This window comes from Symphodus melops, assembly GCF_947650265.1.
Source record: "Symphodus melops genome assembly, chromosome: 19".
In the NCBI taxonomy this organism is placed as follows: Eukaryota; Metazoa; Chordata; class Actinopteri; order Labriformes; family Labridae; genus Symphodus; species Symphodus melops.
In genome coordinates this window covers 3241615-3260212 of record NC_136709.1, presented here as the reverse complement: position 1 = coordinate 3260212, position 18598 = coordinate 3241615, and the positions used below count along the sequence as shown (strand labels likewise).

Sequence of the window (18598 nt, the reverse complement as noted above, 5' to 3'; positions counted from 1 at the left end):
ATTTAGAGCTCCCCCTGCTGACTGACTGCAGTAGAGGTCAATGACCTCTTCCATGTTAACAAAAGGGACATGGGTCAAATTAACAAGTTAAAATACAAATCAAGTCAATTTTTGTCAAACACCAGGTTCCATTAGAATAGTTCATTATCGTCCTGATTTATTTCCAAGTGTTGCTTCTCTGAGCAGTTTTGTTTTTATTGGATATTTCATGGAAAACAAGTTACATCATGTTCATCAGTTCTTTTGACATATGCAGCTTCTTGCTGGGATTTTTTTTTTTTTTTTTACCAGATAAGCAGAGTGGAGGAGGAAAGGTGAGATTCTGCATTCTGCATGACAAGTTTATCATTTCCGCAATATGTCACTGGGTATTTTGGCTTCACTTTTTTCCAACGAAAGGAGGTGGAGATTTGCTGTAGAAGTAAAAAAAATAAAAAATAAAAATAGTCAACATGCACCAGGAAAGAACTTTTACATCTATTTTAACATGGTTTGCATCAAAACTGAAATGAAATCATCAGACACATTTCAAATGCTGCCAAGCTTAAACATAAGGTCGCCTAAGGGTGTTTTACAACACCTGAAAGTAAAATGTTATTTTCTCTTTGAACTTACTGCTTCAGGGTTCTGCAAGAGAAGTTTTTGTTCAGCCATGCATGGTGAGAAGTATCTGCCTGACGATGGCACAGTGAAACATGTGAACACGTTAGCAGGAAGGCTGCATGTTCTCTTCACAGAGCCCTCCCCATTGCATAATAGAAAAATATCCCAAACACACAGCCTCTTTCAAGAAGTGCACACCTGCATGTTAAAGCATGTAAAACACATCCTCCCCAATTTATTTTCCTCACACGGTCTGCTACTGAAGCTCCTCACCCCCTGTCCTAATAACTTTAGGGAGGAGCTTAATTAATGCACGTTATATAAATGTTCAATTTAGAAATTGACAGGGAGGAAACACAATCAAGTCTTTCATTCACAGGTTAAACTTCTGGTATGGTTCTTTAAAATACGTTTTAACTTTGCTGGTTTTACATAGTGCTCTTCGGTTTTTTATTCCAAGTCCATAACATACAAAACAGTCTGAAAGTGGAGGCCACCACACTTGTATATTGCCACACATTCATTATAGCAAACTTGGTATACTATTATCTTCACATTTAAACCAAACTGCCTACTGAACTCGGCAGTATACATCGTACTATTATGCACAGCAAGCAAACACACGCAGACATGCATTCAGCTCTTTTAAAAACAAGGAGCCACACAAGTAGTATTTTCTGTGGCACCGAGGAATGCACTGAAACAAACATGATACATTCTGCTGAATGCCACCATGAAACCACACAGTCTTCCCGGTATGCTGGCTGGTGTGCAGCCTGGAGGGAGGCCTCCTGGTAGGCTATATTTGGGGGGGGGGGGCATACAGGGTTCAGGTGAAATACCAGAGACGGCATGACACGCATACACTGAAATGGGAGACAGGGTCAAAGCCACAACTCCAAACCTCTAAACACAAGACATATGGTTGTGTGTAAATCAGCTGATCAGTGAATTTGTGTTCTTTAGGAGATTTAGTGAAAGTCTTTTTTTTTACTCTGGTGGATCTGTTTGAGCAAAGCCACACACTGTCTAGGTATAACAAGGTGACAAAGTCAACTTTAACCTTATGACTAAAAACATACCATAACCCTAAATATTGGGGGCAGAGTGTGAGGCTATTGGCTCCACTGGGTATACATATATACCCTCTTATAACCACATCATGCACAAAGCATGCACAAAGCACACACACACGCACGCACACACACACACACACCCTCCCCCCCACACACACATTCACACAAGGATTTCAGTAAACCATAGGTCACATGTTATCGTATTTAAATCGTGTGGGTAAAAAGCAGACGAATGTTTTTGTATCCTTGTACATAAAAAATAGAATTCTTATTCATATGGCTTTGAGTCAGACCTGAGATAAACAAAAAGTAATGCAAACATGCTCAGTGTCCCATACATGTCAAATCTATTATTATAGCTGCACCTATATGTAAAAGCCAATGGCTTTATTGTGTGGTACAGCGTACGGTGCTGAATACACTGAAGTCTTGCCTGTACAACATACCTCGAACAACATGCCTGTTGTAAGACTCACTGAACCCGTCGTGACCCTGTTTGCAAACAAAACACTTGCTTAGGGGAGATTAATAAACACCGGAAGAAAATAGAACAGCTTTCAATCCCTGCTTTTATTTATTTTTTTATTTTTTTACTTCAAACAATGTGTTCTGTGTTACTCACATTAATCCTCCTACGCACACGTCCCTGATCGACATGCAATTAGCTCTGACTCATTTTATCTGGCATTTGGGGAATTGAGAACAGGAAAAGGATTGATGGAAAGATTCCATTTAGATTCTAATTAATCATCTTCTTATGTATAGATGATCTTTGTGAGTGGCGTTGGCCAACGTCGCCTAGCAACCAACTACAACAAACCCAATAGACAGTAATAGTGACTGGAGTTAGCAGGCGAGCTTACCAGCGAGTTATGCAACATTTTTAAGGAAAATACAACAAACTGCTGAGTTTGTCTTTTCAACAAAACGAAACAAATGGTTAAACAGACAATACAGATATTTGGCCGTATTAAACCCACAAGGAACACTCCGGCGGTAAGTCTGCTAAACAGGCTAAACACAAATCTGAAACATAACTTACTACCACTGATGCTAACAAAAGATGTGTATTTAGCGTTATATTAACGAGGCTTTTATTGACATGAGGCAAGCTAGCTTAGCAGCATTCCTCTTAATGTAATTATCTTGTTTCATTACTCACGTCATATGGCAAAGGAGAAAAACACGGCTGTAACTGATCACGTTGATTAAAGTTGTGTCCAATAATAAACTGTCAGTGATAACACACAGGAAGCAGCACTAGCCTAATGCTTTACAAACACACCTGAATGACATGCACTTGTTAACTTTTTCACGTCTGATAAAACCTTTTTATTATCTCAACGTTATGCATGCTTTCTTCCTTCACAGTCATCTAATAATAAAATGTCTCAAGGTTTAAAAAAGTGACAAGCTTGTATTATAATATCATTATAATGTCAACCAAGCTATAATTAGATTCAGGATCTTTCTTGGATTCATACACAAAACAAAATGTCAGTGACAAAAATACAATGCAAAACCATCTCTTGCAGCACTGCCTTCCCCCCAAAGTGCAAGTTATGGTCTGCACACAGCAACCATTGGCAAACATGTTCAGATTTTTTAAAGGGGTTTCTTTGACACCTTAACCTAAAATGAAATGAGCACAGGTGCCTCCTCGGAGCTGTTTGACGTTCTGCGGTTCTCCACATGTGCCATGTGAGGACTAACAGAACAGTGGCGTTCAGGTGCTGCAGGCTGGCACACGGAGAAAAACAAACCAATCATTTAGGTCTTATCTTTTATTCCTTGTACCCTGGAGACACGTAATTGGATCAGTGTTCATTGGAAACATATGCCAGAACATATGCTGAAGCGAAAATACAAAGAGACAGGGGCCATTAGGATTGACCCAGCCAGCCCCTCTTTAAATGTCCTCCACTGCCAAAGCTCAGTCTATATTGGTTTAATGTTGTGCAGTTTTTCTCAACTCCCCTGAGGACTTATTGTGAGCAGAGGTGATTTTATAAAGCTTGCTCACACTGTGCGCTGATCACGGCTGTTCTTTTCTCGTGCAGTCCACAGGAGCTATGCTTCATAAACTCCATCTTTCAATTTTGGTGCTCGCAAAACCCAAACCGCAAGTCAGCAAACATATATTTAAAACCTAACATGATGTGTTGCCACTGTTTTTATTTCAGGTTGCATGTAAAGTATAGAACCACATAGCATAGCAGCACACAAATCATGTGACACATGCAGTAGTGGACATCTCTTTTAAAACAGAACACGAATGGTCATGTCCTGAACTTTTCTCCTGTTGTGTTGAACGTCAGCCTGAAGGTGGTGTTCTCTGTTGTCTCTGGCTCCCTCAGGTGTACTCTGTGGACAATGAGGATCAGGCAGGTGCTTCTCTAGAGTTTGTCATACCCAGGGATCTGGCTGATGGCTTTGTCAACAACAAAAGGGAGTGCTACAGGTTCAGGTACAGTGTGATGGAGCTGTTTGTTTACTTGTCTGAAAAACCTTCCATTTGCTATTAAACTAAATTAGCCTACCCATTAGGGTGGAGCCCTATTTTTGAACTTTTGAAATATGATTTGCTTAACCTCTTTTTTTTCCCTCTCATATATAAAATATTATATCTGGCAAAATATGAGCACAGTTGAACAGTATTTAGGGGTAGCTCAATGATTGTGAAGTTTCTGATACCCCAAAGCTGAAGCCACCTTTTTATTGTTTTTATTTACTCCACCACAGCACCCATTTTGTTGTTTTCATATAAGAACTAACCAATCTTTCTATAATTTACACTGAAGGGCAATGATAGAACTTATTGCCAAAAAGTTTTAATACACGCTTGTTCTAATACACAAGCAGACTTTAGTGTGGTGAATAAGAGTTATTTATCTGACTAAGATAATAAACTGCAATTTAATTCAGTTGTAATGGAAAGGCTGCATCAGCACAATGAAAGACATTCTTTGACCAAATCAAGAAAATAAATAAGTAAATTTAACAGAACTGATTGGTTTATATAACATATATTATGGTTTTTTTTAAACATGCTCTTTTAACATTTTCAGTATAAAGTAAGTATAAACTATAAAGAATAAAGTCAGACAGAAAAAAAACACCAAAAAAAACAAGGCCTACATTGCAGGACGTTATGCTACATTGCATCATTAGTAGAATATTTCTGATCACAAACGTTTAAAGACAGGTGAGCTTTAAAACCACTCACTGTCTGGAAACTGTCTTATCGGGGAAGATAATCCAAAAACTGCCAGATGCTGAAAATGATGTTAAGATTGCCCATCACACCATGCTGGATCTTCTTCATGTGCAGCACACAAGTGAGATCAGTTCCATTCATGCTAGAGCTCTGCACAGAGAGACTGTGGTTATGAAAAGATGGAGAATACCCAAATAACGCTTTCTCTGGGTCCGGATGTTATATTGAGTTATGACTGACTGTTAAAGTACATATAAAAACATTCTCTGGTATTTATCTCTATTTATTTAGGCTATAACCTCAGCCAGGCTATAGGAAAAAAAAGATCAACAATCACATTTAAACAGGTTTATAGGTTACAATTGTTTTCAGAAAGAACTTAAGACAAATAAGAAACATGATTATATGGAGTCTTTCAATAATATCTGCATAATTAGCTACACAGGGCAAAGTGATTGCAAAACATCAAAACTACGGTTGCTTCATGCTCAAAGGGTAAAAAAACAAGAATCTTGCTGATGACCACTTCTTCATGTAAATAAACTCTTATTTCAAAGATTGGTTGGCTATGAAGAATGATACCATACAACATGAAAGATGGTATGCTCCCTAAAACACACTTTAGACCTTCAAGGCGGCATACAAACTTTTTCCCATGAATAATTCATCGACCAGTTGCGTATGTCGTTGCAGAGCCAGAACATCTGTTTAAGGCTGGTGGTGAAGCTGCATCCTTATATACCCTCTGGGCAGGGCACATGCCACGCTTCCAAGCCCTAAATTCACAGTTCGGGAGTCAGACAGCAGTGGACACTGAAAGCCTCTGAAAACCACAGAGCCCTAAAATAGCTTGTGGAGGTTCCCTTGTGCCCTTATAGAAATAAAAATGTCCACATTTAACAATCTTTCTGGGCGGATTCCTCTCACATCGCCCTCTTCTTTCTGTGGGATGAAACATGGTGGCTTGAGACTGTTTTAGAAAACAGAATGACTAAACTCCTCCTGATCCGCTCAGCCACTTATATAGACTGCTTTTTGGCTGATTCAGTAATACTGTGGGGAACTGTGCTGAGCTTTTAATGCATGAGATAAATGAGTTCACATTTTCACTGTATGTTGTGGGAAGAAATGAATTGATGGAAGAAAGCAAGACCATGATGTCTTTGTGCTTCTTTTTTTTGTTTAGGTTCCAGAAGGTGTTCGATCAAGCAGCCAAACAAGAAGATATATTTGAAAACATTGTCAAACCAGTTGCTGACAGGTAAAATCTTCTCACCTATGAAGGCCTTTGTCACCTATTAAAACTCCCACTTCTAATTATCTCATTCATTCACAAAAACTATATCCCTGTCCACCTGTGCCCACCACTGTTTTTCTCTCCATGACGGCTTCAGGCCACACAGACTTCAGCCAGCCATGTTGACAGGAAGTCAGTAAAGCTTAGTTTTCTTTAGGATGGAAATGGAGGGTGTCTGTGATTTTTGGCGTGTTTTGCATTCTTAAACCACTAAGTGGACTGAGCTGGCAGGCAGGATGGTACACTGTGCCATCTGCGAGTGTTAGAACCATGTTTCTGCCACAACACAGACTTATACCAGGCACCGTGTAACTGCTCACTCAATTTGAGCCTTAAGTCTCATAAGAGTTAGAAAAACATGGTGCTCAGGATTAGCGTTTATTAGTCAAGACATTATCTGTATAAAAACTAGATCATAGTCAAATAAAGATGATACTGTATAGCCACAGTTTAAGTACATATTTAACAAATGGGCGATGACGTCTTTTAAAATAATAAAATAAAATAAAACATATTGTTCTCTTTCTATCAGTGCTGCTATAAGGAGTACAATTAGCCTTTTCAGGTTCCAGCTGCTCTAGTCAGGAGTATGTTACATTTAAGTTTTAATTTCCAAGTAAGCATACAAATACAAAGAAATAGTCTTTTTATTTCGGTGTGTAACAATCAACAAATGTACAATTAAAAAAATGAGTTAACAGCAGTTCTGCAACCGTGGATAAACTTAAATCCTGTAAAAGATATTGAGTGTGCAGAACTCACATTAACAGTTTGAAGTACAGGTACAGAGACTGTGTGGTAATGTGATGCATACAAAGCTGTGACACAATACAAACACAATGTGACTTTGAGTCTGGTGTTGGTATTGGGGACGAACAGTGAGAGGTCAGGGGGCCCTTGTGTCTCAAAGAGTAGAGTTTGTGTGTGTGTGTGTGTGTGTGTGTGTGTGTGTGTGTGTGTGTGTGTGTGTGTGTGTGTGTGTGTGTGTGTTGGTGGTCAAATCTGACCTGCATGCCTCAGGGTCTTTGAGGTGTACAGGTCATGGAGAGATGACAGATTGCATCCATAAGCCTCTCTTCAGAGTGGATGATTGGCTCCAGCCGGCTCTTGCCCTTGGCAGTGGCAGCAGAGCACCAGACGGGGACAGCATCTTTGATTTTGCTGGTGTGATTTCCTCATCTGCTATAGGAAGTAAACCTTTGCACAGTTTGAGGGTCCAACAGGGTGAGGAGCACTATGTGGCAGCACATGTCCTGAAATCCCCAACCATCTCCACTGTGTCATTGAGAAAGAAACATCTGTGTGAGCTTAGGCAATATAGCGAATAAGCTGTTTCATATTACCCCACTAGATTGAATAAGAAACATCTCAGCTGGTTTTCATAGTCTTTAAATTCCACACATTCATCAGAAAACATGTTTTATATTTCTTTCTTCTGTCTCCTAATTATCATATTCCATTTCCTGATGTTAATGACCAATTACCAAAGACACATTGCTCCCCCCATTTCAGCAGAGGAATACTATAGAGGTGTCTGTTTCAGCTTCAGCCATTTGCCCAAGTCTCAGTCTAAATTTGGACAAACTTCCAAAATAGAAACATCTAAGAGGAGGGGAAATTAACTTGGAATTTCCTGTGATCAAACACTGGTTTGTTGTTGATCTGTTTATGAGGTCCTTCCTCTCCTTCTTCTTGCCAGCTCTGTTATTCACTTTAATCATCCACCTCTAGTCTTTTTATTAGTCACAATAGGATCTATTTTCAGAATCACACAAGTGCTCATCATTATCTTTGCCATCGGATGACTTACTTATAAACAACAGTGTTGAGACGTCTGGGTGGACTGACTCATTCTTGGATGTGTTTGACCTGACTCACTCAGGTTCACTGATTCACTGACTCGGGTATTAAGTTGCTCTGGCAGCAGTCTTAAAAAAAAATCCCAAAATATTTTAAACAGTTCTCCCTTTGTTGTGGCAGATGGTGAACATGAGGTTCAACACATCTGTCACAACCAGGTTATGTCTTACTGTATTAATTTGAGCTTGGCGTTTTTCGCTGTTGATATGACTTGAAGGTCGGTCTACAGCTTAAAGTACACCAGTCAAACAGTCAGTCTGCCTAATCGGACATTTCTTCTCCTCTGTTGGTTTCTTTCCCCTCTGCAGGATGTCTGTGTACTCATTGAATATTCTGACTAAAACTGAGATTTAACCTTTTAATTCCAGTCTCACCAAAGTGGCTAAAAGGCAAGAATGAATGGGTGAAACTTATCCAAGCCTCAAAGCTTAATGGTGCTGGGAGACTATTTTAATGTGAGGCATTCTTATTGTCTTTGTTTCTTTTCTTTATGTCAAAATTAATTGCATGTTTGCAAAGGTCTTGTGCTTGGATGTGGCCATGGGCTCCATAGTTCCCCCTTTCAGCAAACAATCCTCTTCAGTATGTTTCGAACACGTAATGCTAATTTTTGAACCAAAAAGTCAAAAAAAGTTCTCAATCATGAAAAAGGGCATGATTAAACATTCATCCAAATGTTATTGATCCTAACCATCCATAGTTTGGCAGCATATTAAAAAAAGACCTTAACAATGGATTTGTTAAAAAACATGTGCTAGAGTTTAATTTTTGGCCATGTGCTGTTGGCATACCAATATTCCATTTCGGGCCTCAGACATACCAATATTCTGTCAAAGTCATTGCACAGAGTAATTATTGTCAAGTGTAAGTAAATGTTATCCAACAAAACACGTCCAATTTATATTGAATTCATACTGTGTCGAAATCTCAGGCATGGCTACTGTATTTCCTTTAGTTCCACATAGTGGAAGGTTCAAAACACAAAAAAGACAGACTGCAAAATCTTCTTGCCAATATAACTTTTGCCGTGCAATACCCCAAGATATACAAAGTTGATTCAAGCGTTGATTGTATTCTGTTGCTTGTCCTTGTTGTTGACATTTTGGGAGAAAAGTAGAGTGCGCTTTGTGAGATTTTGTACCAAGCAATAATTTACAGCAGTTTTTTTCTAAAAATGGCCGCTTGGTTTGGAGACATTTTTTCAGGTTTAAACAGTAGTCACTTTTATTCTCAGCAGTTTTGTTGTAAATGCATTTTGATGTACTTCCTGCCTTTCTTCTGAACCTGTCAGGTGGTCTTTTAGGTTGGTACTTGAAGCACTTCATCTTAAGCTAAAAGCCTTAACTGGTTTACTTGCACACTCGTCTCGGTCTTTGCTGCGGTGTAAGTGAAGCCAATCATTTCAACCACATCAAGGTAGTTTAAAAACAAACCGGTATTAACGGCTCCAGGAGAGGAGGAGTCATGGAAATGATGCTGAATTGGCAGGCCAAACCCTCTATCTAGATTGTAATCCCATTTCACAAGCTTTATGAACCCTGCAGATGAAGTTCAGACGTGAAAAAAACTGAACAGAAGTTTGTGTTCAGTTTTTATAATAAACCCAAATTACCGCAAGCTTCGGACACACTGCTCTTAATAAAATGAGCAGAAATAACAAGGATCTTCGAGATGATAGGTAGCCAATCTCCAGGAAAGCTGAGGTGTAAACAGGAACAAGCAGTGGGAAACGCCAAAGCCTCAGAGGCGAGGCCCAAGCCGCATCATTAGTACTGACATTCCACTAAACACAGAGTCTGTCTCGCATGTCCCCGATGTCCATCACTGTGATGACTCACACTGGATTAAATGGTTGCCAATGGTCATCCAAGTCAGACTAACCAAACAGCATTTAAATAAGTGGACGCTGTGTTTTATATAAACTGACATACAGTTATTTTCCCTTCTCCTTCACATGCAGGGTGTGGAATTGTACAGCGTGCATAAAGGGGAAACCCACACACTGCTTAAATACTGGTTTGGCAGTTCTATTAAAATAAGTGAGAGGCTTAGGTTAATTTATAATTCATCTTGAAAAATATACCATCAAGATATCGTTTTCCTTGCAATTGGCAAGTCAGAGAGGAAAGAGTTTTTCCTCACCTTTGATGCAAGCTCGCGTGTCAGAGGCAACTGTGCAATTTTTACAATTTCTGTCTGATTTCTGTCCAAGAATAAAGAACAGCAGTTTTTTCATAGTCTGATTATATCCGAGTGCCATCATTCTGCATATTTGTTTAGCTCAAACATAATCAGATACAGTTGGTTTCCATTGCCCCTGTGCACGTGTGGAAGGGCAGCTCAATGCCAAACCAAATTTTATCAGCCCCTGCCTTGGTGCTTGGGTTTGGTCCCTTTCCGTCACTCATACTCTGAGACGTTTCTCCCTTACCGGCAGATGTCTGTCGCCATAGCAGCCAGTCACTGCCATCTTTTTCTGTTGATTTAAAGTGTCACATTCAATTGACTCAGACTTTCAGTGGTCAGGGAATAATTAAAAGTCCCTTGGACTCTTTCAAATTAGAACTTAGACGTCATACGAGGCTATAGTGGGATGATCAGTGTGGTTACATATGACCAACAAAATAAAAAATAACTGTACTTTCCAGTGTCGATCAATTATTGGAAGGCTTTATTTGTGTTGTCTGGTTGCATAAATGTAGCCTTCTTTAAAAAGAGTCCAGCAGTGATCATAAACTGTTATTATGTATGCTGTCATCTGTTTCTGTGATCTCATGGAGTTACATTAACAGCTCGTCCATGAACCATGCTCCAGGAACTTCTACTGCACGTACGTGAAATGCACTTGCTCTGCTATCTAAGGTCAACAGTTAAACTTCACTGAATTTGAATTCTTAAATATTTTCTGTTTACACTGAACTCTCTTTTGAAAAATTATACTGGTAGTTATTTGCATTGTCAATCACACACATACCTGCATATGCACATAGAGCATATGTCATCCACTAAACCCTCTGTGTTTTTATAATGGATTATACATTTTTAATATCTGTATCTTCTTCTCTTTAGGTTCCCTGTTAGCAGGAGCACTGCTGTTAGCTTCTTTATATCTTCTTGCTATTTTTGCTTTAGTCCAAATGCCTTTTATTGTGTAAATGTAGCCACAAAATTACAGTTGACAAATAACAAAGTGTCTCTAGCTTAAATTGTTGTTTAGTTGAATGCTGGTACTGTAAATGCTGGTATTGTTTCTTGTCAGTTACAGCATGAACGGTTTCACTCAGTTTGTATTCCAGAGGTAGTTTCAGCTCAGCTCGACTCAGAGAGACTTGTTTTCAATCCAAAGCTTCTGTATTCATTATGTCCCCCCACCAATGATTTAATCAAAGGGTCTGTTTTGTAAAGGAGATGCCTATGACAGCTTAATTAGTTAAGCAATTAATGAACAGTAAAGATCTCTGAAACAGGGAACAGGATGAGCACAGAGAGACAAGAGGTCTGCTCACAGCCCTGCTGGTGTCGGGTCCACTGCGTGACACAGATTCAAACCACTTTCAACCACGTTTTAGAGTCTTTCTAGTAAAGTCCTCAGTCAATGCTGAACACTGAAGGGATGTTTTATGATTTGTTTTGTAGGTTTAAAGCTAGTTTGATGCTTTTGTATTGTATACAGTGGCTCAGTTTAAAAAATAAAGTCACGACATGTGAGAGGACTTCCCCACTGGCAGGTCAGAATGAACCTTCCTCAGCAATCACCACAAACAGATATTAACTAGCCTCAGATAACTTCACTTATTTCTGGAGACAGTGGACATGAGTGCATGTTGCCAAGGGTCTCCTTCTGTGCTCTTACTTGTTGTACATGTGTTGTTTTTGTGTGTGCAGTGTACTGGCCGGCTACAATGGCACCATATTTGCCTATGGCCAGACAGGAAGCGGAAAGACATTCACCATCACAGGAGGAGCTGAGCGCTACAGAGACCGCGGAGTTATTCCCCGAACCCTCTCCTACCTGTTTGAATACTTCAGCCAGGTCAGCTCAGCAGATTACCTGAACGTAAACGTCATGCTCTTAGTTTCAATGCTGCACATTATCTTTGCTTTTTTAACTTCCTCGTTCACAGGACAGCAGCATGGTTTATACCACACACGTCTCCTACCTGGAGATCTACAACGAGATGGGATATGACCTTCTGGATTCCAGACATGAAGCATCTCGACTTGAAGACCTACCGTCAGTTCTTTTTTTTTTCTTATTAGGGCTTGCCTAGGGCAATAAGAAGCATACCTTTAAAACGTTATTTCACCTGAAAGACATGCATTAGTATGTGATGGAAACAGTCATTTTAAAGATGACAGGAGGAGTTTTGCTCACCCTATTATTCTCTCAGACACTTGGGGGTTAAACTGGGATTTATTCCCTGGACAGCCATTCGTCAGGCTGGCCTGGAGTCAGTATGTGGTGAAATATGGAGACTCTGGTATTTACCACCTCACTACAAACTGCCAGCTGACATAATGAGACTGTGGAACAGCAATGGATGTGGTCAGCCTGGTGGCGGACTCTGCCACTGGAGCGGAGTGCAAGAGGGTCATGTGAAGAAAAAGCTAGCAGCTTCAGCAGCTGGTCTGAGGGAGTTTCTTTCTGTTATAGCTCATCCTTGGCCTCTTCCCTCTGTGCTTCGTCTGTCTTTGTCGTTTCTTCTTCGTTTCGGTCCCTTAAATGTTATCCGACAGGAGGTTTTGTGTGCATGATCAAACTCTTACTTTTTTTCTTCTTTTTTTTTTGTCATACCAGATACTTATTCATTTCAAAGTAGTGGTTGCACTTCAGGCGCGACATTTAAGTTTTTCTCTCATCGCAGAGGTTCTTGCTTAGGGTTCCGATACCCACAAATCACAGACTTCTGGAAATAGACAGTGCCCGTTGTTAACCATGCTGCGGTCACACTTGCTGATTCAAGGAGAAGCCGTGGCAATGACAGAATTCTTTAACTGTAGGCTTCTGTCTTTCACTCCTCAACAGCAGAGCTTGTTTTCTTGTTTTAGTTAATGTTGTGGAAATAATTAGAGGTACTTTAAGTCGGGGGATTATGTGGGGAGTACTGGGGGAATATGGAGCCGTCGCTGTATGACCAAAATGGGAGGTCTTCCGCATCATTGGTACAAAGTCAGACATGTTCCCGGTGCATGTTGACCTCCGCCAGGGTTGCCCCTGGTCACCGATTCTGTTTGTGATTTTCATGGACAGGACCTCAAGGCCCAGCCGGGAGCAGGAGGGTTTCCAGTGTAGGTGGCTCAAAATCTCATCTCTCCTTTATGCAGATTTGAAGGTTTTGTTGGCATTTCTCCTGTCTCCAGCAGGTGTTAGGGTGGTTTGCAGTTAAGTTCGAAGCAGCTGGGATGTCGGTAAAACACTGGATGCGAGTCTTTGCCCCAATGAGAGTTTAAGCACAGTGTGTTGGGGAAGGATGGGCTGTGAGATGGAGAGACCTATTGGCTCAGTGTCAGCACATGCAGACGTTTTGCTGGAGCGTTGTGATGAAGAGGGAGCTGAGCCTGAAGGCAAAGCTCTCGATTTACTGCTTGATCTTCGTTCCAACCCTCACCTATGGTCATGAGCTATGGGTAGGGACCGAAAGCATGAGATACAAGCGGCCGGAGCATGGCTGGCTCAGCTTCAGAGATAGAGAGTGAGGAGCGCAGACATTCGGGGGGCGCTTGGAGTAGAGTCGTTACTCCTAGATGTAATGATCATTTTATCTTCTGATGGACCTTGTGTTTCTCATTGAACCTTCTACTTATATTTCTTCTCATCGTCCTCCTCTTCCTCCTCCTCCTCCTCCTCTTCCTCCTCCCCTTGCTTCTTCTTCCTCTCCTCCCCAGATCTGCAGCTCCAACGTTGGAAATAATACAGTAGGATCAGAGGAGTCTTTTCAGCCCCATCTGTCAAAGCACGCTGTGTTTCTGAGCACTTGATGAGAGCTAGAACCAATCACCTGTTTGTTTTTAAAAGCCGGCCCAGCCTGTTACAATCCCCCCGATAGATAAAGCACATGTCAAACGGGGTCTCAGCCCACACTGCCTTACAGATGTGGTTTGTTTGGATTTTGATCCGAGCGAGGCCCGAGTGATTGGAAGGAAATTGATGACATAACTGACTTAATGAGTTTTTCATAATGACTTCAGTGTTGGATTAGTTGAATTTGAGCTGGCTTTGTCCTTCTGGGTCCTTTTTTTAAATTCACAGCTTGAGGCTGATTCATTATGCTGGAATGTCTGTTTCATGAAATATGATTCTTTTCCTCTCCCAGAAAAGTGATGATTATGGAGGATCCAGAGCAGAACATCCATCTGAAGAACCTCACACTGCAGCCATCAGCCAATGAGGAGGAGGCTCTGAACCTGCTTTTCCTGGGCGACACAAATCGTATGATTGCAGAGGTAAGAACGGGAGAACATAAGCTTCTGAAGGAATTATCAACTGTTAGAACAGTGATCACACAAATCCCTCCTTTATAATCATCACTGATAATGAAAACAAGGTTTGATTTAATCATTTAGTGTAAGAAACACAGTCCCACACTTTAAAACAAAGTTCAGTTGCATTGGTAAAGAATTAAAGGCAGAACTCCTTTCAACAGTGACTTCTACTGAACTCTGCCATATTGTTGCTACATGTCTTGTTGTGATAAAAAAACATCATGTAAATGATACTTGAATACATCAATGGTAAACATATTCTCTTCCTCAGGTCGGTTTCACATGTTCATTGATTACAGTGAACTCACAATTTTTTTTTAATATCTGAGTCGACGGAGGAGTAGCAGAGAGAATCACTCTTATGATTCCCTGCCAGCCTCCACGTCATCGTTTCTACTGTACTGTGATTCCATTTGCTCCTAACATTAAAAGCTTTTTTTTCGAGGAGCTCAACTTGTTTCTAACCTGACATTCCTTCAGTGTTTAAACTGTAATTCATGAAGTCTCTCAGAGAAAAAATAAACATTTGAATGAAGTCTAACTCAACGGTTAGAATACGAGGATCTCCTCTTTTGATTTGTGATGAACTCAAATCAGCTGTTCTTTCTCAAACAGGCCCCTGATAGTACTCTTTCTGCTAAGAGGCTGATGGACACAGATTAAAGATGCCCAAAATGGACCAACATTATCAAAGTGAACTCGAAGACATACCCCTTTAAACAGCATTTTATGGCCCAATCCTACACATGACTTTCCCCTTTTTATTGACTCATCATAAATGCAGTGTCTCACATGAGCACTGTAGACACTTCCTGGGCAAGTGGCGTAAAGTGTACTTTTGTTGTCCACATATGCAGTGTGCGCTGTAAAGGCTACCTTAAGACCCTTCTAAAATATTATTTTAGTCCCCTGTGGTCCCTTTTACTGTGTTTTTCTAAACCTGCTCTCTGTAATTTCTCTTTATGCTGTGGTGTTGTTTTTTCTACACTCAGACTCTCAGACTCTCCACACTGATGAGACATGTTGTGGTTCAACTTTTTTCAACCCCTTTAAACTTTGTGACCTGAGCTTTAAACTCAAACAGGGCTCATCACCTCTTCTTTAGCACCTTTTTTACTCCCATTGCTTGTTTTTAAGTGAATAACAAAACACATATGTGTCAATCAGAGACTTTAGTCAAACTCAACCATACAATTTAATATACCGTTTGTTTAAATAGTAGACACAGCAAATTTTTAAATCTACCTTGAGACCTTTATTGTAAAATTAATTAAAGAATATTTCTGTAGAATGAAATGGAGGTTAAATGATGAAACCTATTGGATACAAAGATAATAAAGGATTTTAATATGCAGTAAATTGTAGTGACAAATGAAAAACTATATCAAGAAATAATTATAAGAAAATTTGATTTTTTTTACATTTCATCTTCCTATTTATCCCCTTCTCTTTAGCAACCTCAGGTGATAGCCCTTCAACATTTAGAGAAAAAAACATCTAGTTTGAGAACCAGGGAGCAAAAGAAAAGTCGATATAATTTGTAGAATCCAGACATTTATTTACAAAGTATTTACATGTTTAAAAATGTGTAGCTTTAGAAGTACATCACTTTTTAGTGATGTCAGTATTTTTACAGGTTGTCACAGCATTGTTACTTTGATTTGGTCAGCACATGTTTTAAAAGGCTCTCCCTTAGTGATCCACAGTCTTAATAAGGATCAGTGCTGGTCTATTCACTGAGTGAATTACACAAATACATTGAAACATATGCATTTGTGCCAACGTATTTGTATTTTTGTTCATTAAAAACAAGAAGTCACCAAATGTTGGGCAAATCAGACTTTAATTTTTGTTGCTGTGGTATGAAAATCGTGACGGCCCAATACACAGTTATCTGGATTCAACTCTTCTTTCATCCGTTCCTCTTTCCATAAGGGTTATACTGGCACTCCTATGACTCCATATTGAGCAAAGTATCCCCTGCAGAAAAACCTGGGGGATATATTTCATTGGAAACTCAGTTCTTGGATTTGACATTAGTCTGTTAATCAGAAAAAGGAGGTGTTTCACAGTTCAGCGGGGGGAGCCCCCGGTACAGTCCTCCCACACTCAGTGAACTCGTGCTCTCTGCAACTTCTTCCAAACAAGGTTTCTCATGAGCCTCGAGCAAACAAAGCACTGTCAACAAATCCAATTTGTCCCTGCCAGAAACATCCCAGAAGATCTCAGATCTCACAAAGACTTTCTATAAAGTGAACAGTAAGGCTCTCTTTCTTCTCCCGCTCCCAGCCATGTGGATCAAAGATGACACTTTTATTCAAGCAACACTCAAACGACAATGAGCTCATTCGCTTTGAGACTCAGCTATCCCCTCTACACTTTTATTGGGCATGAAATAAATACACCTTCTCAACTCCTCAACCCTTCCTTTAACCTTGTCAGGAAACATTTCCTCCCATCTGGTCTTTTCCTTGTGTCCTTGTCTCAGTTCTCTTCACATGTGGGGATGCAGATTCTGGATCTTTCCCCGCTCTCTTTATCTAAACTCCCACTTGAACTTTAGTCGTTGAGAAGGGTTCATAGCAAGTGATCAAAACACAACTTAATTGTCAATCTTTTGAATCAGCAGTCTCAGTGCTCTGGGGCTTGGAGGAGCAGATTGCCCCCTCGTTGTGACCCACTGCAGCTCAGTGTGTGGTCAGCATGTGGTCTGTGTGAGATCAAAACATGGTCAACACAGGATGTAGGTAGGAAAGCAGGAGAATGAAGGAAGTGACTCCAATGTGATTATTTTGTTCTGCAGTCTTCAAACCACTAAGACTGACTTGATGCCCCTGTGTATACAAAGGGACTGTGAAGTCAACAGATTTGTCCTTTAAACCTGCCCAACCTTTAAAGAGCCAGCAGGGGGCGACTTCACAGGCTGCAAAAAGAAGTTTGATGAAATACACTTTTTTTTTTGTTTGAAGTCACAAAATGTAGGATCTCAATAGATATTTGAGTAAGTTAGTGGTCTCTATTGCTCGAATCAAGTGTCCTTCAATGCACCATGATGTTCAGATTGTTGCTGTTTTGAGGGCCACAGAGAAAAGACTTGTTAGTGGTTGTTTCATTCACTGTCTCCAATCTCAATATTACAAAAGTAAGTGACAATGACTGAAACAACTTTGATTGGACAGTATCAGTTCAAGAGTTCTTGAAGTATCCCTGATTTTCAGTGCAACGTTGCTGACTGACACTTGATTCATCTTTTTTTAGTTGCTTGTTACATGTGCTGATCACTGAAGATAAAATGAGAGGTTATCTATCCACCTATAGGTGATACCTATCTGAAGGGACCTTCAACCTGAATTACAGTTTCCAGTAAAAGTTTTTTAATGTGAGGATGTTACAGTATTAACAGTTTACTTGATCCAAACCTATAAACAATAAACCAAACCACCTGTTCACTTGACCCCAGTGACCTCTTATCACCATCATGTGTCCATCTAAACCAAAACCATTGAAATCCAACTCAAACGCAAAATCTGCTCCGACAGTTCACCAACCAGGTGTAGGAAGTAATAGAATCAGCTGTCAGTAAAACATAACACAGTTCAACAGACTATCTAAAAGAGATGGATGATGAATACCTTCATGTATCACCCCTAATAAACTGTCAACTAAGTTCATGCGTTAGATATGACTGTTCATTGGCAACGTCATTTATGACTTTTAATGTTTCGTGTGATTGTCTGTGTTGCATATAGTGTGTACTGTATCTCCTCACGGTGTGAATGAAGTACACGGTTACATTCTGATTATGAAACGTTAAAAAAACACCTGTGCAGGTCATTGGATAATTATTTGTCATTTGATGTGAGGTTTAACCGAGAATTCAACTTCACTTCTGACAGTACTGATGTGCTCTTTTATCCATCTTCAAAGTCCGCTGGGCTTCTTTCTCTGACTTTCAGTTGAATAAAAAGCAAACAGCCCGAACATCACAAGTGAAACAGATAAGTCTCTTGGCATCGAGAAAAAAAAGACAAAAACAATCCAAAAGCAACAACTTTTTCTCAC

At 40.0% G+C, this 18598-nt stretch overlaps 1 protein-coding gene and 1 long non-coding RNA gene across 3 annotated transcripts in view; one reads left to right on the top strand and one right to left on the bottom strand.

Annotated features, from left to right (window-relative positions):
- Nucleotides 1-278: 278 nt before the first annotated feature.
- LOC306840554 lies at nt 279-2400 on the bottom strand. The gene is made up of 4 exons (XR_013781345.1): nt 2302-2400; nt 2126-2171; nt 616-674; nt 279-413 (listed from the first exon to the last, which is right to left on the bottom strand). It is a non-coding gene; the product is annotated as an uncharacterized lncRNA (long non-coding RNA).
- Nucleotides 2401-2490: 90 nt separating this feature from the next.
- kif6 (kinesin family member 6) overlaps nt 2491-18598 on the top strand; it is a 67274-nt gene continuing 51166 nt past the window's right edge. The window contains exons 1-6 of one of the 2 annotated variants that reach the window (XM_079369899.1): nt 2491-2675; nt 4037-4146; nt 6083-6157; nt 11939-12086; nt 12178-12287; nt 14368-14497. In XM_079369899.1, the coding sequence (XP_079226025.1) occupies nt 2616-2675; nt 4037-4146; nt 6083-6157; nt 11939-12086; nt 12178-12287; nt 14368-14497 (633 nt within the window). In that variant the 5' untranslated portion in view covers nt 2491-2615. The remainder of the gene's footprint in view (nt 2676-4036; nt 4147-6082; nt 6158-11938; nt 12087-12177; nt 12288-14367; nt 14498-18598) is intronic. The other variant, XM_079369900.1, reaches the window with a different exon arrangement.